The sequence below is a fragment of the Drosophila tropicalis genome, unplaced genomic scaffold (assembly GCF_018151085.1).
Source record: "Drosophila tropicalis isolate 14030-0801.00 unplaced genomic scaffold, ASM1815108v1 contig_593, whole genome shotgun sequence".
Lineage (NCBI taxonomy): Eukaryota > Metazoa > Arthropoda > Insecta > Diptera > Drosophilidae > Drosophila > Drosophila tropicalis.
The window spans coordinates 4,836,458-4,859,099 of record NW_027173070.1 but is presented as its reverse complement, the minus strand read 5'-3'; the positions used below and the strand labels follow the sequence as shown (position 1 = coordinate 4,859,099).

The following is a 22,642-nucleotide window of genomic DNA, read 5'->3' as shown; positions in this document are numbered from 1 at the left end:
TAGACTAAAATACGGGCCCAAAAGCTACATATATTTCTTTCTACAAATCAGGAAACTAATTTGCTTTTTGAAATTTGTAGAAGAATATAAAAGGTAGAAGCATTAGAGGATCCCTCATACTTTTCCAGTATGAGGATTTATCTATATCGGACGACTAATTTGAAGACTCTCTGAAATTAAATTTTTAAGGAACAGAGTTACATACTCAGCAAGGACATTTAAAATTGAAAAAGGAAAGAGTTTCGGAAAAACACAGAAGACAAAAATTTTATATCCAATTTAGATTGCACTAGTTCTGCCCATAATACTGAACTTAAAATCAAAAAGTTTAAAAACTGTGCCAGTAGACTTGAGTATATTAGTTACAAACAAGATTTCAGTAAACTTTTTACATTATCATCCCGGAATTCATATGTAGTAACATTGAAACACAAATTGCCATTGGTTTTTTCAAAAGTGCTGCCCATTAACTTGGGCATTACTAGTTTTAAGAGCGGTAGTGCTACCCATAAGGCATTTCCTTTGGTTTTTTCAACAAGTGCTGCCCATTAACTTGGCCTTTACAAACTCTTCTCTCAAAGTCAAAGTAATGAACAAATTTTAACGCAGAAACTTTAATCACATTGGGGGAAAAAGCATTGACAATACATACATACACACGTGATAAAACGTTTGGGATTATACAATAATATTCATAGGTAATAGCTAGTTGAATGATAGTTAAAGTGAATTCTTGGATAATTATGTAAATTGGAACTAGTTCTTTATGGATATTCTTAGCTGGTCAACTGGTCATAAGCAAGTTAAATCTATATCTGTATAATATGTTTTTACATAAATTTTTGTCAATTTCAAAACTAATTAGGATAAGTAACGTCCCATTTTGCTTTAAGTATATATTACATAGATATATAGATTGGTTGATTCATAGATATATGTATACAATTACGTATGTAGAAGATTACTTATTATTTATTGATTGCACAGCAGTGGATTTTCTCTCTTTTTGGATTCAATATGTCTACATCATTCCAAGGATTCGAGTGATGAAGCCGCCGAGCATATGGTGGCATCATCCGACTGACTTTGCCCGGACAAATCTCGTGCAGACTGCAGCGATTCGAAAGATTTCAACAATGGTGAGGCCAACTCATCATCATTGAGACTTGGTGTGGGTGTTGTTGCATCCAGTTGGCCGCCAGTTGCACTGGGATAACTTAAGCTACTGCTCTCTGTCGATGAATTGGAATAGCGTTCCATTAGAAGTTGATTAAATGTCCTAGCTGGCCAATCGTAGTCCTCTTCTCGTTCCGTAGGAGTTGTAATTGGCGTTGCCTGATGAAAAACGCTGCTGCTGAAGGAACTATTCTCGATGAGACTGTTGACTGGCTCCAGAAAACGTTTCCCATGATAAACAACACAATGCGTCACTGGAGTAAATAAACTATTCACGGATATGGTAATATCGCGATTAATGGGTGAAGAGTTTGAAGTGGGGCAGGAATTGTGTGGACTAGTCACAATACATGTAGTCGTCGTAGTATTAGTATAAAGGGTAATGGGTCGAAAATGATTGATGGGTGTTTGGCAAAGTTGCACGACTTCAGTTTCTACACACACACACACACACAGAGAAAAAGAAAGAGAAGGAGATAGTTCAAGTGTTTAAGAAGTTTCATCAAATCATAGATCAACGTTTTGGCTTCCGAGCACTAAGCATTATGTATCTAAAACTGGCAACACCTACACTACCTGTTTACGTTAACGGCCTTCATACCTTCCGCAGCAGCAACCGCTTCTTCATTATCTTCCCGTATGCTGGCCTGTTGACCCGGAGGTCCTCCACCGCCTACAGTGGTCTTGCCATAGGAATCAACAGAATTGGCAGTCACCTCACAACTGCTGGCATCCAGAGTGGTCTGTACTACCACATCCATGTGGGAATCCAGGGAGAACTGTTTGCCAGACATTAAAATGCCACGAACACGACGTCGCATCGACGGTGATTCCTGATGCTGTTATATGAAGGATCAGTCAAATAATGAAAGGGTACATTTTGATCATTCATCACTTACGGCTATTCGTATTCCAGCATAGGTTTTGGCTAAAAACTCATCGGCATCGAAAATGGCTGCAAATGAACCATTCACCACTTTGGGTGACAGCGGCGAATTTGAGAGCAGAAGACTAGAACCAAAGGCTTCGCTTTTCTCCTTCGTATCTATTAAAGTTAGTGAGTGAAAAAAGGTGAGGACTGAATTTCCCAAAGGTTTTATCAAAGTTATGTTGATTTGTCTATCTTTTTGATTATAAACTATTTGCTCAGTTGTTGAGCTATTTATAAGATTCGAGACACTATGGATATCATCTAAAAACTATATTTACAACGAATTGCCCTAAGTGTAAGAGAGATGGTTATATACATATAACAAATTGCTAAGTATGACAGAGAAGTCGGTATAGCAGAGAACTTTTCCCGACTGTTTTGAAAATTGAATTTAATTGCAGCTATTGTGTCCTGAGCTTGATGGCTTGGTGAATAAAGGTCTTAAAGTTTGACGAGCATTTTCAGATTTGATTTTCTGACAAATTCTGGAATTTCCATAGCCTACTTTAGGGAAAGGATGACATGGGTTTTTTTTTTTATTAGTTTATATATTTTTGGGTGAGTAACAGGAAAAACCAAAGAACAGAAACAAATAAAAAAATAGAACAATAAAAAAAGGCGAATGCAACACACACAAAAATAACGAAACGAAATAAACAAAAAGATAAACAGAACTAAACAAAAGGCAGGCAAATTGTGTAAAGTTTTGTTGGACTTGGTTGCTCTACGACTTAATTTCGAGTAACATTTTGCGTTTACCCTTGAGATAGACACGATTCGATATGGTTATATTCATCTCCTCCAGCACCATGGTGGCCACCTGACGTATTTCCATCCAATCCTTGACAATATCATTAACGGTGGTGTGAGTGGAAGTGATGGTAAATCGTATGACATATTGTCCCTTCAGCGATGAGGGTATACAATGCAATTTCCCCCGATGATTCAGACGTTTCAGCAATCTCTCGGTGATCTCATTGTCGCCGCGTATGCGAAAAACAACCAGACCCAAATGCCTCTTGGCAGGCAACTCGAAACGATGATCGGCCAGGACAAGAGCCTCGAATTTTTGGGCCAAGCGCACACCTTCGCGTATGTGACGTTGCAGCCCTTTGATGCCATAGTTGCGCAGGACAAACCAGACTTTCAATGCCCGAAAACGACGACTCAGGGGAATTTGCCAATGCATAAAGTCCACAGCCACACCAGAGTTCTCATGCTGCAAATAGAGTGGCTCCACATTGAATGTACGATGCACAGCTGTGCTATCCCGCACCCACAGTGCTGTGGCATCAAAATGAACCATTAGCCATTTGGATGGATTGAATGCTATTGAATCGGCACGCTCAATGCCACGCAACCAAGTCCGAAACTCGGGACAAATGAAGGCGCTGCCAGCATAGGCAGCATCTACATGTAGCCAGAGATTATGATCCCGACAGACTATGCCAATCTAGAAAAGTACACACAAAAAGTGATTAGGAATTGACCACACACTTTGGGGACCAGCGATTTGGGCTGACGTCAATGCTCCCAAACCCACCTCTTCTAGATTATCAAAGCTGCAGCTGCCCGTGGTGCCGAGAGTGGCGCAAACCTGCAAGGACACAAAGAAATAAGGCAAAACCGCGACAAGAACTTATCTTATTAATTGGCTCCCAACGGGAATCGAGACTGTGGCGGCAACAACTGGCTTCTACAGTCGAGCCAATTAATTTTGACAAGCATCAGAACTCACCCAGAAGGGTACCAGGCCCTGCTTAATGTCATCCTCGATGGCCTCGCGCAACAGTTTGCCGCGCATTGAGAGATGCTCGTCGGCCTCTATATAACGCATACGCACGAGTCCTTCAAAAACCAAACCCCAAAGAAAAATTAACAACTAGCAACAAGGGCGAGCTGGTGCTAAGCTGCTTACCAATCAGAGCTGCCTTCTCCACGCTCGAATGAGCCTGATCTGAGCAATAGGCCACCAATCGGGCATTAATCTCGGCATCCTGAAACCCATGATGACGCTCATGGAAACGTTGTATGGCTTTCGTCCTGCCAGCTAGTAGACAAACCAATGTGGCCTCACTTGCTGTCGTCTGCAAGACCCCGCCGCCCTTACTGCTATTGCTCAGATGAAGGAAATCATCGGGTAGACCAATCATTTTGCCCAACCAATTCATCACTATGATCTCCAGTTCTGTACAAGCTGGCGAACTAGCCCAAGTGAATCCTAGGCAATTGATGGCATCGGCCAACATATCACCCAGCAAGGAAGGCATCGAATTGAGAGCTGGAAAATAGCCATGCATATGGGGTGATTGCCAATGCGTTATGCCAGGCATCACAATCTTTTCCACATCACTGAAAATCTTTGGCCATGGTTCACCCTCAATTGGTGCCGATTCGGGCAACAATTGACGCATATAACCTGGACTTACATCAGGAAAGACACGACGTTCACGTATATTCTCCAGATAATCGGCTATGTAGTCGACCATCTCCTTGCCTGGCCATTTAGAAACGAGGGTGTGAGTAACAATTGCAGACAACCCGCTGTGAATTTTATGGCTTACCCCGTTGACGGTATTCCTTAAAGTCCATAATCCAGGCCAAAAGGCGTTTCTCCACTGATATTGATGTAATTTACTTGTTTATCCTCTTTATTTTACACTAATCCCGTTTTGTACTTAATTTGATTCAGTTCAACGCCATTATATGTATATATCTATATTATCCAGAAAGAAATCAAATAAAATAGCCAACTGAAATGTATATATTTCCGTTGTGGGGCTTCTTCTATTTTACTTCTGGCTAAATTGGAAATGAAAATGGGTCTTGGAATGGGTAGCTTTTTCTCTCTTTCTCTCTATCGACGTGTGTGTTTTGTGGGAATTTTGTCCACTTGTAAAAATACTAGAAATTCGTTTCTTATTGTTGAAATAGAAAAAAAGTGTCAGTCACTAAATAAATATACTAATAATACTTATTATTCCCTTTTGGGGTAGGACCCAATTTGCTGCCCTATTTATAGTTGAACCCTTTCCGGCCTGACAATGAATTAAAATTAATTAACTACATGAAATACACATTTCGATATGATCGGGCAAACAAAATTCCGTTTATAAAGTTGAATTGTTAAACATTATCAAAGCACTCGAATCTTTTTCGACATTGTTAACAACTTTCAACTTATACGTATGGCATGCATATGTAAAATGGGTTTTTGAACTGCATTTTGTCATGAAAATAATGTTCAAAAGTAATTAGAATTACTTTGCCAAACTCTATTCCAATATTCACTGTCACACTGTAACACCTTTCACTTCACAATATTCACAATCAGCTTTTGTCTGTCTGATATGGCAGACTGATATGGCAATCAGATTTCGACTGTCTGAAATTGCCTCTAGACAGGATCTATTTATACTTTGGGCAAACCAAAGGAATATCCTTCCACCATGCAACAAATGAAAATGCCATTAAACAGCAGGATGTGCCCTTGCTCGTTGTTTCTGCTGCTGTTGTATTTGTCTAACAACAAGTGACAGCAACAATAATAGGAATTATGTGCGTAGGAATGAAAAAAAAGAAAGTGATTTCAATGAAGTTTCTATACCCTTTTTATTTAGCCTTAAAATGTCAAAAGGTTTTCTTAGATATTTCAACTATTGACAGTTACTTTAGGACACTTTAAAGAGAATCTTTCCTATCCTTACCTCTATCATTATCTTTTAAGAATCTTATACATCGTTGAAATGAATTTCTTGATGACTTATGGCATCTTCAAATTGTTGAAAAGTTAAGAATGCTAAGAAAGGAAGGAAAAAAATGTAATCTTATTTTGTTGAAATTTTTGAAATTTACATTTGGTATTCAAAAGGTCTTCTATAGACCTTTCTAGTGTCAGCTTTCTTTCTCTAGTTCTCTAATCTCTCTTTGTTTCCCAGTTGATCATCGAGATGATAAATGATTATTATTTTTATAAGAAAAGAAAGATATTTGTAGAAATATATATAACTAAATATTCCATACCTATTTTTATAACAGTTGCGTAATATATTAAAAGATGATCACTAGATGAATAAATATTCAATAAAAGTTCATAATTTGAAGAAATTAATAATAATTTAAACAAAAATTACAAAATTATTCCATTATAGGCAAATTAAGGTGAACTGTCTAAGGACATCGCCATTCAACCTCCTTACGGTAAAATAAGAGATTTGTGTGAAATATGTATTTAGCATATCCTGAAAGTCGCTGATAGAAATGATTTAACCAAACAAACAGTTTTATTAATGTACTCCAAGGTAGAGTAGGAAATCAAGCAACAGGCAGGATAAAATGAAAGGGACAACAGCAATTCAAATAAAAGGGAAAATACCGAATGAAGGCAGACAGAAAGAAGGAGAAAGAGAGAGAGAGAGTGAGACAGACAATTAGGGAGGAAGAGATAGTGTGAAGAGATTTCAGCCAATGGCAGCGAGTATCCTGGCTGACTATATTTACAATCGACCAATGGGCAGAGGGTAGGCAACCCACACACACACACACACAATAACTCGGACACCCACACACAAAGTCAAGGGAGATAAATGACAAACTCAAATAGGATCAACAGGCTGCATGCAAAAAGCCCTTTTATTTACTTAATTGAATGTTCAGATATCAAAAAGTTTTATTACATTTTAAAAAAGTAAACTGCATAACACCAAACAAAAAAGGAAACAAACTACAAAACTTTATTATGCTTTTAGGGAAAATTTCCCAAAAAAAAAAAATGATTGTTTAAACTTGGCTTAGCAACAGTAATATGAGAATTATTCAATACTTCCCCTCCCTTCCCTTTTCTTTCCTTTGTCAGCTGCTGTTGGCTCATTACAAGCTCGTTACAACTCTCAGCATTTGGGCGGGGATTTTCAGGCAGTGGGGCCGAGGGGGAGGTAGAGGGAGGTGGTGCTGCTGCGGAGGAGGTCAATGAGCTTTACTTTGCGAGCGCGGTACTCGTCTTGAGACTTGGACAAAAAAAAAAAAATAAACACAGAAACAGAAACAAATTTCGACAGAATACCGCTACAATTCAATGGCTTTTGCACGTACATAAGTTGGCTCTCCCTTACTCTCTCCTCAACACATATCTCTTTCTCTGTCTGTTTCTTATCTGTATGTCTCTCTCTCTCTCTCTTTCTCTGTGTGTATTACCAAATATTGAGCAATAAAAGAATTTCAGTTTCTTTTGACGGCTTTTGTTCCCTTCCCCCCACAATTTTTGTTAAATTGTTAAGGAAAACTTTTTTTTCAATTCTGGCTAAAAATAGATTGCATTATTTCCTTTGTGGTTTTTTTGCTTACAAATATTTTATTTATGTTATTTTGTAAAAATGCATAAAGATGTTTAAATTGTTTCATTCTTTACTTGTTGCTTTCTCGCTCCCTCGCACTCTCTTGTGGTTCTTTCACTCTTTTGTTTGATAACCTTTCTCTTACTTTTGCTTTCTCTCTTTGAATAGCACACGATCACCTGTCCCAACTCTCTTTCCAGTTGGCTCTCTTTTTCTCGATCGCTCTCTCGTCCTCTCTTTGCTGCTTTCTTCTGGTTGTTTGCTCCCTCGCTAACACACACACACACACACACACACCCTTACTCATACACACATCCATCCATATGCTTGTCGCATATTTTTTGTGTGTGTTTTGATTCCTTCATTCTTCTGCTTTAGCGCTAAGAACGTTCGTTGACCTTTTTTGCTGGGTACTGGGGCTACGCTTAGCGGTACTTCTCAACCTGTTTCTATATATGTATGTATGTGTACATTTATCTCTCTCTCTCTCTTTCTCTTCTTGTGTGTGAGTGACTGTTGTATTTACTGTAGAAGTCTTCCTGTTTATTCAGCGATTAAAGGTGCAACTGAGCACAAGCTTCGATCATGATCATCATAATGATCACAATGATGATCACGTTGATGACGACGACGGGCCCCAAAGCGAAGTCGCGCGGGTCTCTGACTCTTAACTCTGATGAAATGCACGCATGACTCTGTCTTTTGGATACTTCTTCTTCTTCTTTTTTTTGTGATTTTTGATTTTTTGGGCAATGATCACGCATTTAATTAGCGGGAATTTCTCGTTGTATCTTTATTGTATTTCGTTTTTTTTCTTGTTCAGGTGTGTGTGGAGATTTCTTGCAGTTCCTTTCTCCTTTCTTTCGATTTGCTGCTGCTTCTGCTGCTGCTTCTCACTTACACACATCCGAGTACCGAGACTTGGATCTTGGAGTCTCAGCCTCGGACTTGGTCTGAGTTTAAAGAGGAAGAGAAGTAGGAGGGGGTGGATGAGGATGATGATGATGATGAGGCCGCCGCCGCCGCCACCGCGTAGCAGGCAAATGCAACGGTTCTTCTTACTTTTGCCATTTAGTGTGCAAACGTTTGTCCATACATCCAGTCCGGGTAGTCGGTTTTTACCTTCATCGTCTACTTTCAAACAGCTGTGCACAACAACTTCCGCATCCGTTTTAGGCATCCGCGAGTCGTCGTCGTCGTCATCATCATCATCTTTAACTCCATCTAGATGATCATCTTACCAAGTGGAACAGCAAATGTATATCGTAATCATGATGCCATCGTAGCTTGATTCTATTTCGATTTAAATAACAATTCCTTATATGTGCTTTGTTTGTGTGCAAGTTATATAACCATATCTAACATTTAGATGAGATCAAAGAATTTCCATAACATGCCAAGCACCATAAGAGGTATGTAAAGATCGTTTTTAATCTATGGTAGTTCTAGATTTGGGAATGAAATTGATCATTTTTTGGTTGGAAATCAAGTTCCTTCAGGGGATCTTTTAATAATTTCAACTCTAGAGGATCTGATGAAGGGGTTATCCGCCATAACATATAGAGAATGTCCACATAAAAAAAACCTAAACTACCACCATTAAATAACAATTTAATGGAAATTTTATCTAAATTTATTGAAAACCCACAAAAACTTAATATTCAAAGTAATAACAAGTTTATTGCTGAAAAGCATTAGCTATCTAAGAAGAAAGAGAATGTCCAATTACATTTAATAAAGTATGTAAAAAAACTAGCGTCCAATTCTAAACCATTTGGTTAACCAACTATACAATTCTAAACTTGAGCAATAATTTAATTACACAAAGTAATAAAAAAATTATAGTTCAGTTCAATTTCGTCAATGAACTAACGTTTCACTGGCAATCAAAATAGTTTTGGTGATATTTTTAGAGTTACATAACTCCTAGACACAAGACCTTGCACAGACTCAAACTTTAAGTTGTTAAGAAATGAAAAACAAAACAATTTTTAACATTAAATTAAAGATTTAAAAAAAAAAAAAACAATCTATTAATTGATCATTAAAGGCAACGGCAAATAGGCAAAGACCATAGATGCAAAATGCAGTCAGGCCGAAAGACATGCAACAAAGCAAACAATTCCGATTCTAGGCAAACTTTAGATTTTGCAACATCTTCCAACAACAAGAAAAAAAAACCAACAAAGTTTATTTAACAAAAAAATAAAAGATAAACAGCCAAGCTGAGCTGAGCTGAGCTTAGGCGCCCAGCCACAACCAGCAGCAACAGCAGCAGCAGAAGAAGTTGCTTCATAGGCAGAGTCGCCGTCGTCGTCGTCATCATTGCAATAAACCAGTCAGTGGCTGAAGGGGGAGGAGTAGCTCTAGTGGCAGAGAAGTAGGAGAAGGTAGAGGGCACCAGCAGAGTCTCAGCTAATCTTGCAACACAGTTGCGCAACAAAGAATCCGAAGCAACGGTACTAACGTGTTTTCTTGGCCGATGTTGCTGCTGCTGCTGCTGCTGTTGTTGTGGTTTGTTCTTAGCCAAGTTGAGCCAGTTGCGTGTAACAGGTTTTTCCTCTTGAATAACTGGGACTTTCTTACGGGACTTTTGCACGTAGAAAGAGAAGATACAACAGGAATTGAGAAAGACAGCAAGAAAGAGGGAGACAGTAACCGAAAGAGGGAAAGAAAACAGGTTAGAATTGGTAAGACCAGCTAACTGCAACTCTATAGATGATAACCACCAGCAACAGCAGCCGCCGCAGCAGTAGCTAACAACAGCGGCAACATCAGCAACAACTGAACTGCAAAAAACCAAAACTATGGCCAATATTCCATTTAGCAATGACTTCAAGTTACCCTCTAAATTCTGGAAAGATTAATACATTTCTCTTTTGAAAGATAACCCTTTAAACTCAACTGTATTAAGTAATTTACAAACAGTATCTCATTGGCAGTTAAAACTTTTTTGAACTTTTACTAAATTGCGTCATTATTAAGACACTTTTCAGAATTGAATCCTATTAGAGTTGCTTTATTTTGTCTCTTTTATGTCTCTTAGGGCGGAAAATTCAAATGTGATCTCAAAAATTAATGAAAATAGTCTGGAGAACTTTATTCTTCGATGATTCTTATAGGAAGTACTGTGTTTAAAAACCAAATCAAAAGCTTATATACATTCCATAATATTTAACTCCTAAACATCTATCTGATGTTATTCTGATTCTAAGTCTAGGCAACAAACTTAGATTGAACTTAACTAATTTTTACAAAATAGTCGAAAGAATTCTATTAAATCAAAAACCTTAGCAGCTGTATGGTATCTACCCAGTTTTTTACGTTTATAATGGTTTTCCCTGTTTTACTGGCTCCTTTCTCAAAAACCTAATATACTCGTTGATTTTGGCAACTTCTGATTACTGGGTATATATGTATGTATGTACATACATACACTAGAAGAATAGACACAACGGTGAGTCGACACACATTTTCTGCTTCTTCTTCTTCTTCTTCTTGTGTTTAGAACCAACGGCTTCTTTTCACAAAGTCTGAGGCCAAATTGTAGGCTTAGAGCCAAGAACCAGTTAGGTCTTGCGCAAGCGGCAAACGGCAGCAACAGCAAAACCAGCACAAATAAATCTAACATGATTTAAGCAACGGAAAAACATGAAATATTAATGTGGCTGGTGACGTTTCCCCCTTAAACCTCACCCTCCTCACCGTCCTTTGTCCCAACAACTCGCATGTGGCTAATGATGCGTTGTCAGCTCAACTCTCTCAGTTTTGGTCTAATCCAAAAGGGCCAGTTAGATGATTAGTCCACCTACCCCCCTCTACCCACTCCACCAGCAAACTTTTCAGTTGAGTAATGGTCAAAGAAGTTCTCTTCTGACTGATGCTATTTGATAGTTTTTTTTTCCAGTTGCTGATTGGGGTTTACCTAGGTCATAACTGTCGTTTGAATTGCTGTTCTTTAAATGAAAAATGAGCAGTTATAAGCAATACTTGAGCCGAAAAATTTCAAAATGGTTAAGATGTATTTTGGTTTTACTTTTGGCACATGAAGAATTCTAACTGTGGAAAAATATTTTGGATCTGCTGATGAATGGTGAAATCTCATCAGACTTGAGTTTGGGGATCGCCTATAATACATACATACTTGTTATCGGTTAATATATGTATTTAATTACTTGGCTTATAAATTTGACAGATATTTTTCGGAAAAAATTAAGAACTTTAATTTCAAAAAAAATACTCTTATAAATAATGCTTATTATTATTGTTTTTAGTAGTTCGTTAGCGTTATTTACATTGTTTCCGAATATTTTTTCCTCTTATCTAAAAAAATATCAAGTATCGATTCAAAACGCTCTTAATTTTGATTTTGAAACAAAATATTCTCATACTGTGTCAACCTTTAGGGTTGTCAGAGTTCTCAAATCTCAAACAAATTATCTAATACGAAATTTGTTAATGGTGTTTTATTTTGTATTATTAAAACAAACTAATCAGTTTTACATCAATTTTAGATTGATTTTGAATTAAAAAGTGGCATTTAAAACAGATTGCATTAAATTTTATATTTCTTTTTTAAATTGTTCTTTAGCAGTGATTTCGAACTTCACTTTGATTTCTGTCATTTGTTTTCAGTTTTCCTTGTCTGGTTATTTAGTAAAATCAAAAATCTACAACAAAGTTGTTCCAAGATATGCTTTGAATTGTTCTGAAAACTTTAAGGATTAATAGAAAATTAAAAAAGTTGATTCGGATGCAATTGAAATTTCTTAATATCCAATGGAACTAACATAACAACTATTTAAGACCAATTAAATTGCTCAATAAAGTTAGGGATCATTTTTTATGCCAGTTAAAATATTAGAAAAAGAAACGTTTTTTAGGTTCAAATTATTAGATTTTGATAAAAAATTATAATTCAAAGCAAAACAGATTATAAAACTTATACCTATGTATGTATTTCTGTTAATAACTTTCCATGTATGTATCTCATTGATTTGATTAGATTAGAATGAAACACAGCAAGTTCATTTTAGAGGTTTAATTTTGGCAAAGAATAATGATAACATTATAACTATTGAGTAAGGCAAAGCAACAAACAACAAAAACAATCATAAGGACGGTTAATTTTCGGTCCTTACAAATAGAAATACAAATTTCAGGTTATTAAAGAAATTTGTAATTCAAATTTTGGCGGCATTAACAAGAATTTCATAGCAATCTGAAAATTTCCCTTGTGAATTTCCACTAGCTCTCACTCTGCGTTTTTCACAGTCTCTCGCTCTCTCTCTCTCTCTGAGTGGATAAGCTTAAGGGTGGGAAAAACTGCGCACTGTAAAGGCGCGCATTTCATTACTCGCATTTCCACTTCCATTTCCACTTCCAGTTTTTCCTGGCTATGCACTTGGCATTATGCCTACTAACCCTATTTTGCAGCACACGAGTCCCATTTTTTCAACTTGCATATATAAAAGGCACACACACACACACACTAACACAGTGGCTATCGCATTATACGCACACACATACACAGAGAGAGTCAACTGTGTGGCAAGTCCTTTTTCCAACTCAGCCAGCTGAGGCAACCCCCAAAAACTTAAATGAAAAAAAATAAAGGAAAAAGAAGAAAATTGAAAAACAGCGAAACGGAAAGTTGTGCAGCAGCAACAGCAGCGGCAGCAGCAGCAGCAGAAGTGGCAGTGTCAGCAAAAGGAGAGCACACACACAAAATGTGTTTTGGTGGCACTTGAATTTGGGACACATTCCAGTAAAGGACACAGAGGATTTTGAATGCAGTTTGAAATTCGTAAATAAAATTGAAAGAAAAATCAGTTTTGGAAAACGGCAAATGGAAAAAGGCAAAACAAATTCGAGTTCTAGTGAAAAGTGAAATGGCAAATTCCCAAGTCTTAGGGATTTGCAAATAAGCGTTTGTGTGTGTATGAGTGAGAGTGTATAGATGTTAAAAAAAAAAAAAATGTGAGTGTATTTGTGTAAAATGAAAAATCGATTATTAAAGTGCTGCTTGATTTCGGTTGCAATGTGGAAAATCAACAGAAGCAACAGCAGCAATAGCAGCAGCAGCAGCAGCACCAACAGCAATATCAACAGAGGCATCGACTGCGACGCCAACAGCGACACATTTCCAACTGTTTTGACGTCGTCAAGTTCCAATGGCGCCTTGCAGCCATCCACATCCAAATCTACATCCACATCCAGCTCCAGCTCCTTGTCGTTGCATGTGCAGCAGCAGCAACAGCAGCAACAACAGCAACATCAACAGCAGCAGCAGCAGCACCAGCACCAGCAACGAATGCGACAACGATGATGATGACGACGACATTTAGTCACGGGGATCTATCTATACAGATACAGCAAGGATTTTAACACAATATTGTGAATGTGAAAAGAAAAAACCAAAAGCAAAGAAAACAATAAACTAAACCATAAACAATAAAAACAACAAAGAAAACATAGAAAAACGCAAAAGAAAACGTTAACCAAATCAAGTCAACACATAACAAAAATAGTTGTGAAAACGTGAGAGAAAATACATATATACATATAATGCAAATTCATTGCAAGATTTTCGCACAAAGCCGCGCATTTCCAGCCAAACGCAAAAACGCACAGGTGCATAGGTCCCCCTACTCCAAAGCCAACAACACCACCAACACCTTCTCCACCATCGCCACCACCACCACCCATTTGCCCTGCCCCTGCTCCTTGTTCAATGCATTTCCGTGAATCGGTATCTCCCAGAAGTATCTATACCAATTGAAAAGCAATTTACTTATACTTATTATATATATATATATATATATATTATGAATTCAAATTGAACGATTTTAAGTGCACTTTTAGAAGGCTGATTTTAAAAATTACAATTTATTTTGATGTTGTGCTTCTACCAAAACAATCCTTAAGAAAGACAATTAACAAATAACGCACAAAAACAAAAGACAAAACCAAAAATAAAAAACCAAAACTAAAATTTAAACCGTTAAGCATTAAAAGCCATCACAACGGATAGGCCAAGAGAACTCCTGCTGATACAGCAGGCATCCAGCAAACTGGCCAAGTGCAACAACAACAACAGCAGCAGCGGCAGCGGTGCAAGCAGCAGCACCACCACAACCACCACCTACATCAATGCGGATGCTGCCACTGCTGCTGCTGTGGCCAATTTGCGTAGCAAAGTGCCCTCCATATCAATAATACCGCTGCCAGCAGCAACAGGAACGGCAACACTGACAACAGGAACAGCAATTGTTGGTGGTGGAGGCACCACCACGACACCCACACAGACCTCACCGCCACAGTTGACACATGTGCGTACGTCCAATAAGGCCACGTCGCCACCGTTGGCCTTTCTGCAACGTGTGGTGTCGCCTGGTGTCACAACGGCAACATGCCACATGCGACCACAGCAGCAACATCAATACCAGCAGACCGATAAGTGTACGGTCCTTAAATTGGATGTCCTGAAACCATCTGGTCTGACCACCATCAGGACACCAAAGAACACCAATTCGACGACAACAACGACGACGACTTATCTGCAGATTGAGCAGCAGTTAAGCGAACTGGAGGCTGTTGACGAGGAGGACGAACAAATGGCCAGTCTGTTGAGTGGTGCCTCCACTGGGGTCAGTGGCGGTGGTGGTGGTCCACCAGCCCAGATATTGGCCAATCAACCGATTATTGTTAAAATCGAGCCGACACAATCATTTCATATTGTCGATGAGCACGATACGCGTGTGTTGAGTTTACCCCTCAGCGATGCTGATAAATTGGGTGCCAGTTGGATTGATCTCAAAGATATTGCCGGCCTACAGGCTGCAACTGGTGGTGAGGGCATCGATGCGGGGGATGTGGGTGCTCCCACACTACTCGATGTTTGTTTCGAGGAAGAGGTAACTGTTGAAGAAATGACCAAAGACGAGCAAGAGCCAGAACCAGAACCGGCACGCAAGAGATTGGCCCTGCATCTGCAGCAACAACAGCAGCAGCAACAACAACAACATCAGCAACAGAAACAACAACTACAACCCAAATTCATGTCCGAGCCTCCAGCATTGGTACGCTCCAGCAGCTTTAGCAGTCTGAGCAGTTTTAGCAGCTTGAGCAACATTAGCAGCGTCTGCAAGAATATGGCCAACAGTGATCAAAGCAATTCTGGTAATACACCACCCAGTAATAGCGCCATTAAAGGAAGAGAACGTCCTAAGGATCGAACACCACCGCCACCGCCGCTGCTGCTGACAACGTCCACTTCCACAGCAACAGCAACTGCAACCACAGCAGCAGCAGCAACAGCAACAGCAACTTCAGCTACAGCCACAGCAACCACACAGAAATCAACAACAGCCAACACAAATTCAACTTCCACAACAGGTCAGTAACAAGATGAACATTTATAGTAAATTATATAAGCAATGGATGTTTTGATTGTGAGCGCTAAGAGAAACAGCACCAAAAGGTTCTGAAGATTTTAATGAATTGAAATGCATAAATTTTATTTATATTGATATTGATTTGGGTTCGAAATCTGTCTAAAACTTACTAAATACTTCAAAAAGAGGATATAGATTACGCCTATGGAGAGTTACGAGCCACTCAAAAGGTTCCAACCAAGCATAATAGAGTATCTCCAGATACAAATCTAGATAGCTTCTAGATCATTTCAAATTGAAAACTAAGTACATCAAGAATATTGAATGTTTTATTGGCGACCTATTAAGTAGGCGTTTATGGAAACATTAGGAATCGTGGAACCGGAAATTGGGACTTAAGGTCTTTTTTTTGACGGATTTTTAAATAGAAATATTAAACGTGATTTTTGTTGTTTCATGTTTCAGTTTCATGAAAACTTTTCAATAAATCTAGCGAGGCGAAAAGATATTTTCTGTTTTTGTACTCATATTGAGATGGCAGAGAATTTGGAGAGTTTAGTTGTATCTGTCCTCTGCAATTTGTGGTCCTAAAGGACACTAATCTCTATAAAACAGATCTGGAAATATTCAAAGACGAAATACAATAGTTTCGATTAGAAAATGTTTTAACGTTTAGTAGGCCTATTTTGTTGAAATATTGGAGAGTTTTTACTTGCGCTTTTCAAATGACTTTTCATGAGTTTAAGTCATAAAATAGAAAATGTCTACATATTTGTCCAGCATTTGAAGACAAAATAGAATACCTTCTTTTTGGAAAGGAGATATTATATCTCATTTTCTTTGCAAGCAATCTGCATTCTAGGTCTTTAAAAAACTTATTAATTTAGATTTTTTGGACAGTTTGAAAGATCTGCACTTAAGATCCTTGGAAACTTATTGATTTACCCTTTTTGGAGAGCTTAAAAGGTGGAATATGAAAAGCATCAACATTTTTCGCTTTTGTAGAATATTTTCTCTACTTTTAGTCGTATTTAAGAATTTCTCTAACCACTTGAAGACTTTTTAATGTACACTATTCATTCTATTTGTCTGTTGGGTCATTAGACAAGAAGCAAATCTTGGTAAATAAGTCATTCGTTATAATCGTACATAACATACAATGATTTTAAGACTTTTCGGTTTCGAAATTTTGGCAATCTCCATTCACATTCAGTTAAAGATGTGACTTTACAAACTAAACTTTGTTGTTAAAGCCACCAAAGTGACTTAAATTGCAAGTTTCAGCAATTTTTTTGATGAAAATTCCAACTACAACTGTCATTTCTTTTCCCCTTCTCTTTTCGACCCTCCTGCTAGTCCTATTCAAATAGTTTAGAAGGTGTTTAAAGAAGTAGACCTTCACTCAAATTGTGTGTTTGTGTGCGTTTTTTAGCTTTCACTGTAGCCAAAAAAAAAAAAAAGAAGAAGAATCTGAGTTATGCAAATGGCAAGCAGCAGGCAGAGAGTATTGCGCAAGCGTTCAAGCCACAATTAATAACAACAACAACAACAACAGCAACGACGACGACTACTACTACTGGCTACTACTGACACGTCGTCTGTGCCATCAGCACCTCAAGAATACCAGCAACAACAGGTGTATATATGTACATATATATTTTGTGCACACACACCCCGTTGCTTCAACAACAACAACAAAAAGAGGAGGGTAAAAAAAAGAATTTTAATTTACAAGCCTCGATTTATTGGCTATTCACCTTTTGAGAGTTGCTGCTGCAGCCAAACGACGACGACGACGACGACGACTACTACAACAAACCACGATGACTGCCGACTACAACGACTACGGGCATGTGTCCCACTTTCCATGGCAAAAAAAAAACCAAGAAAAAAAAAGCAAAACCAAACAGAAAAACATGTTTTGACATACTAAATAAGCCGCTGCTAGGCGGCAGCCAATGCTTGGTGCTGGGTTCTATGTGGCTAGAGGAGTAGTGTGCTCTAGAGGTGTTCTTTATCATTAGGTTCTGTTAGCTCTTTTTTTTGCGATTCTTTTTGCCGTTTGACTCACTTGCGGCACAAATGAGCCGAGCCAAGCCAACCCAAGGCGAGGCGAGCTGAGCTGAGCCGGCACCCAACTATCTAGCTGGCTGACTGGCTGGCTGGCTAGCTAGCTAGTGGTTTTGCTTTGCTTCTTTATTTCTACTTTTCATATTTTTTACCGTAGCACGAACCTTAGCGGTAAAAACGTCAACTACAAACTATACAGTTAGTTGAATGAACGAAAGAAAGAACAAAGTAACAAACGAAACGCCAAAGAAACCGAGGCAGGGAGAGGAGTGCAACATAGATTGACTTGATTACAATAGAATTAAAGTCTGAGGGCAGTCAAGCAGTCAACAGTCAGCCCCAAATGACTGGCAAGAGGGCCAAAAGAGAGGGAGAGAGAGGGAGAAGGGGGTCTATGAAAATTGATTTGGCAGTCGCCTCAAGGCAACCAGTTAATGTGCCTGATGACTGACTACAAATAGGCAACAACTTCGCTGGTTTGTAAGAAGCCACAAAGATTGATCTATATTTTATAGTTCTTTTGTTGATATATTTTGTCCGCGGGGGAGAGCACTTTAGCAGCAAACATCTGGCTCATTAGTCGGTTAACTTGACTGGGGCGTTGTTTGAATGTAATTTTTTAAATGATTTATGTCTATCAGTAATCAATGTAATGTTGTATTTGAGGAATTTTCAACTTTTTTTCACAAAAATATTGCATATCTTTGGGAGCATATTTTGCATACTTTAATAGATTAGAGAATTCTACGTTCAATTGGGTTCAATGTGGTTTTTATTTTTAATTGACAAGTTGACAAATTAATAATTTCTTAAAAAATATTGCGTACTTTTGGTATTAACATTTGGAGATAATGTATTAATGCAGCTCCTTCGAGGGCAATTGCGTTCAAAGGATGAATATAAAATGTTATCAAAACTATTACATACTTTTGGGAGAAACATTTTTAGTTGATACGTTTAAGATTTTTTGATTCTGTTTTATAACCTTTCAAACCTAAATTGATCATCACTGATTTCACATACGATCCTTAGATATTTGTCATCAAAAGAACTCCTTAATTACTTAGACTTGTGAAAGTACTTTCAATCATCTATCTAAAGGAATAAATTGCCATTAGTTTCAAATGGTTTAAACTTTTGTATGTCTCTGCATCTATTGGTTAAGTTTTGTCTACGTATCATTTCCTATCATTTCGATGGAGATGAATTTAAGCTATAATTTGAAATGAGCCACATCGTTTAGTGTTTTTTTTTTTTTTTTGTTTGTGCAGTTTTCTTGCAAATTTCAACGTAAAGGTTTTCTGTTCACATAAATATGTTCAGACGTGTGTGGATCCGTGAGTAAGTTTTGCCCGCCATCGACCCTGAACATGGTCGTTGGACTTGGTTTTTGGCGGTGGCCCCTCAAGATTTTGCAACTGGCAAACACACGGACAGACAAACGACATGCAGATTACGATACTAACTATACTCTTAGTTGTGTCTATTCGATTTGGGATTCACACTATCACTTTTTCCCTAAGCCAATGCTGTCGCTGCTGCTGATGATGATAATAATAATGACGTGGTCGTTCGATAGGTGATCGGCAATGGTATGGGGCCAACTTCATTATAATTTTTGTTTTTGGTTAAACAATCTTTTTGCATTTCATGCATGAATCTTCTTCAATGTTTCCACAATCATTAGTTTTGGGCCAGCATGGGGTTGGTTGGGGAATCGGGTTTTAGGTTTTAAGTTTTAGCTATAAGTTTCTTCTCCAATCGAGCGTATAGAGTTTGTCAGCTTGGCAGGTTTCATTATAATATTTTCGATTTTTGTTGGTTTCTTTTTATGTTTCGTTTTTTTTTTTTTTTTATCGTTTTTTTATTTCTGTTTCTTTTTATATATCAACTTTGTTTTTTTTTTTTGCCAAACTTCATGGCTATGTTGTAATAAACCAATGTTTTATGATACATTTCAGTGACTAGCTATGTGTGTGTGTGTGTGTGTGTGTTAGTTAATGGTATGCAAAAACTACATAAATTGGTTTAAAAGAGAAATATTAATTTATAACTTTTAAACAGACTTATGTATGTCGAAGAAAAAACAAAAAATAAAATGGGAAAAATGGAAGTAAAAAGAAAAAAAATATCTCGATTGCCAAATTTTTCTGTTTTAGTGTCTCTAATTTTTTAACATTTTTAATTGGCGAACTTTGACTGCAGTTTACCTTGGCTGGTATTTTTTTTCTTTTCTTTTTTGCCAACCAATTTATAAATTAATTTATAAAATATATAATTTATTTAAAAAAAAACAAAATAGTTGTACATATATCAAAAGTGAAGATTTTCGACAATAAATTAAATGGGGCAACTAACTAATACTTTGGGGGGAGGGGAGGGCCTTTTGTTAATCAAGGTTTTACATCATCGTCAGGTCTCAGTAAAGACTCTTAATTGGAATTATCTGTTAAATCATCTATGAAATTAATAACTTTAGTCTTACATTTAGTAAATATTTTGTTTTTCATCTGCTAAATAAGGGATTTACTTCAAGTTATTTTAAAAAGGTATTCTGAGTGATTCTTTTTTAAATCATTTTGTATTTAAACTATGATACATATGTATATGTTTAATATGTATCGGAACATGTTAATTGGCATGTAATTATGCCATGTAATTATAATCCTAATGATGTTGGATCTGTTTTACAGTTTTTAAGTATCTATTTACTTATTAGTTGGGTTAGCAACTAAATCCTTTTACTAGCCTTGCCTATTAGGATCTTAAACAAGTTGTTTGTTATAAGACAACCAATTAGGTTGGTTTTGCATAGTTTTCAAAGTAACTAGGATATTACATTACCTAGTTAATTCAAACATTCTTAAAAATAAAATCAGAATTTCCATTTAAGCACGATCGAGGCCAAAACTCATGAAAAAGATTCTTTCAAATACGCCACAAAAAGATGAGCAGATTGTCTGTAAAACTATTTGAAGAGCCACCAAGGATAAACCAAGTAAACTTTGCTAAAGAGCTCTAGAATAGCAAAGCCCAAACCAAATCTTTAAAGTTAAAACTAGTTGGGAATTACAACTTAAAGAAGGGAATACTTAGGAGCAGAGTAAATTTTTAAGTATGCATTATAATTTTCTATGTCTTCCGCTTTCCTGTAACAACTCATTATTGAAAATATGAATTTCAAACTTTCAAAAAAGAGATGTCTCAATTTAATCCTCTTCTTATTTAAAAATTTAAAACATTTTTTGTAAAAAACTAACTTGAGGCCCTTGCGTATATGTAAGTTTGTACTGGGACCAACCAATCACCCATCGAACTTAAGTCGCTATAACCTGACGGACGTTATAAGCGAAGTCGTTTTAACCGGATTCTACTGCATCTATGTATGTAAAAGTATTTTTCTTTGACATTCTGATGTCTTGGTGATTAAAAGTCATTCGGTTTTGAAAAGAAACATTAAATTACGCTCATAAAATAATAAAGAAAAAAACACATATTTTTATTGTCTGTTTTTCGTAGAGTTAGAGTTTAGCTATGATTGTTTAAGGACTTTCCTAGAGAATAAGAAGCTGCAAGCGTCATTTCTAATTCTTAAATAGAATGCTGATGAATTTTTATATGTTTAGTATTTCATTAAACTGCAAATCGAAATTCATTATTTTACCATGAGTGTTTTAAATTTTTCCTAATTGAATTGTTAAGTCTGTAGAAGTCGCATATGAGAAAAATATCATATGGTCGTTGGTCTATTGTGAGCATAAAATATGCATTTTATGCGCAATTTCCCCGGCAATTTGAAAACAATTTTCCACCCAGAATAAGTCATTTGTGTAAAATGCCCAAATAGAAGGGAAAAAGAACAAACACAGACATTAAAGGGGAAGCGGATGGAAATGACATAAAAGAGGAGCCCAAAAGGCAAATGGGAAAAATAAGTCAACTGCAGCCGCAGCGCAGCGCAGACGGAAAATTTTGGCCTAAAAAGCAATTGACCTGCTAATTGAGATACATATAAATAGAAGAAAAGCAGAAGCACAAGATGAAAGAAGTATGAAAAAAAGGAAAAACAAAAACAAAGCAGAAAATTAAAGGGAAGGAAATAGGCAAGCAAAATATGTTGGAAAAACAGTTGGCCAACAGCTTTTGGCCAAAGCCAAAGCTCTTTACAAACACACACACACACACACACACACACACAGCTAAGAGCGGAAAAATTCAAAATGAAGAGAAATGAAACAGCTGATTACAAAATGTCTGACGAGAAACAAAAAGCTCTCTTACATGTCCGTGTGCTATGCTCTCCACCATTTGTGTGTGGTGCGTGTGTGTGTATGTGTATGCGGTTGCCATAGCGAATGAACGGCCCAAAACGGAATAACGCAAAAAGAAATGAAGAAGTCATCGGCACAGAGACACATATACCCACTCAGCTCAGCTGCGCTGCCGGCGTTGTCTCGAAAAGGCTCCAACAACCACGCTCTCTTTCTCTCTCGCTCTCTCTTTCTTTCTATCTCTCTCTGCCAGCTCTCTTCGTTTGTGTAATATGGGCTCCCCCCATTGCTTGCTTGCTGTTGCTCTGTCTCTCTCTCATTCTCTTGATTTTTTGGGGGCACCGCTGTGCGACGCGGCAAGTTGCCCGTCTGCGTTTTGGAGTGGAGTGGGCGCTGCGTTTCGGAACGTAGAGCAGCAGCGGACGAACTCGATAACATTTTGAGGCAGTCTTCAGCTACATTTCG

At 37.5% G+C, this 22,642-nt stretch overlaps 3 protein-coding genes across 6 annotated transcripts in view; 2 read left to right on the top strand and 1 right to left on the bottom strand.

Annotated features, from left to right (window-relative positions):
• Positions 1–590: 590 nt before the first annotated feature.
• On the bottom strand, positions 591–5,390 carry Hdc (histidine decarboxylase). Of its 3 annotated transcripts, XM_068288935.1 has the most exons (9): positions 5,372–5,390; positions 4,672–4,823; positions 4,026–4,604; positions 3,846–3,955; positions 3,651–3,704; positions 2,867–3,560; positions 2,076–2,221; positions 1,778–2,015; positions 591–1,610 (listed from the first exon to the last, which is right to left on the bottom strand). In XM_068288935.1, exons 2-9 carry the CDS (start codon positions 4,697–4,699, stop codon positions 1,027–1,029), a joined length of 2,433 nt encoding a protein of 810 aa, XP_068145036.1. In that variant the 5' UTR covers positions 4,700–4,823; positions 5,372–5,390; the 3' UTR covers positions 591–1,026. The 3 variants fall into 3 exon arrangements, with proteins under 3 accessions (XP_068145036.1, XP_068145035.1, XP_068145037.1); XM_068288934.1 differs by lacking the exon at positions 5,372–5,390 and having other exon boundaries at positions 4,672–5,074; XM_068288936.1 differs by lacking the exon at positions 5,372–5,390 and having other exon boundaries at positions 1,493–1,610; positions 1,753–2,015; positions 4,672–5,074.
• An 8,090-nt stretch (positions 5,391–13,480) lies between these two features.
• On the top strand, positions 13,481–13,768 carry LOC137577960 (small heat shock protein hspG3). The gene has a single exon (XM_068291565.1). The coding sequence runs from the start codon at positions 13,481–13,483 to the stop codon at positions 13,766–13,768; it is 288 nt and encodes a 95-aa protein (XP_068147666.1).
• A 565-nt stretch (positions 13,769–14,333) lies between these two features.
• Hr3 (Hormone receptor 3) overlaps positions 14,334–22,642 on the top strand; it is a 36,913-nt gene continuing 28,604 nt past the window's right edge. The window contains exon 1 of one of the 2 annotated variants that reach the window (XM_068289429.1): positions 14,334–15,837. In XM_068289429.1, the coding sequence (XP_068145530.1) occupies positions 14,859–15,837 (979 nt within the window). In that variant the 5' untranslated portion in view covers positions 14,334–14,858. The remainder of the gene's footprint in view (positions 15,838–22,642) is intronic. The other variant, XM_068289430.1, reaches the window with a different exon arrangement.

What these genes read in the sequence shown, in the direction of transcription:
- LOC137577960 (XM_068291565.1), top strand. Translation starts at nt 13,481, where the DNA reads ATGTGGAAAATCAACAGAAGCAACAGCAGCAATAGCAGCAGCAGCAGC.
- Hdc (XM_068288935.1), bottom strand. Translation starts at nt 4,699, where the DNA reads ATGGACTTTAAGGAATACCGTCAACGGG. An exon ending in GGAGAAGGCAGCTCTGATTG is followed by an intron (nt 3,956 to 4,025) that starts GTAAGCAGCTTA and finishes TGGTTTTTGAAG; the next exon opens with GACTCGTGCGTATGCGTTAT. An exon ending in GCTTTGATAATCTAGAAGAG is followed by an intron (nt 3,561 to 3,650) that starts GTGGGTTTGGGA and finishes GTACTTTTCTAG; the next exon opens with ATTGGCATAGTCTGTCGGGA.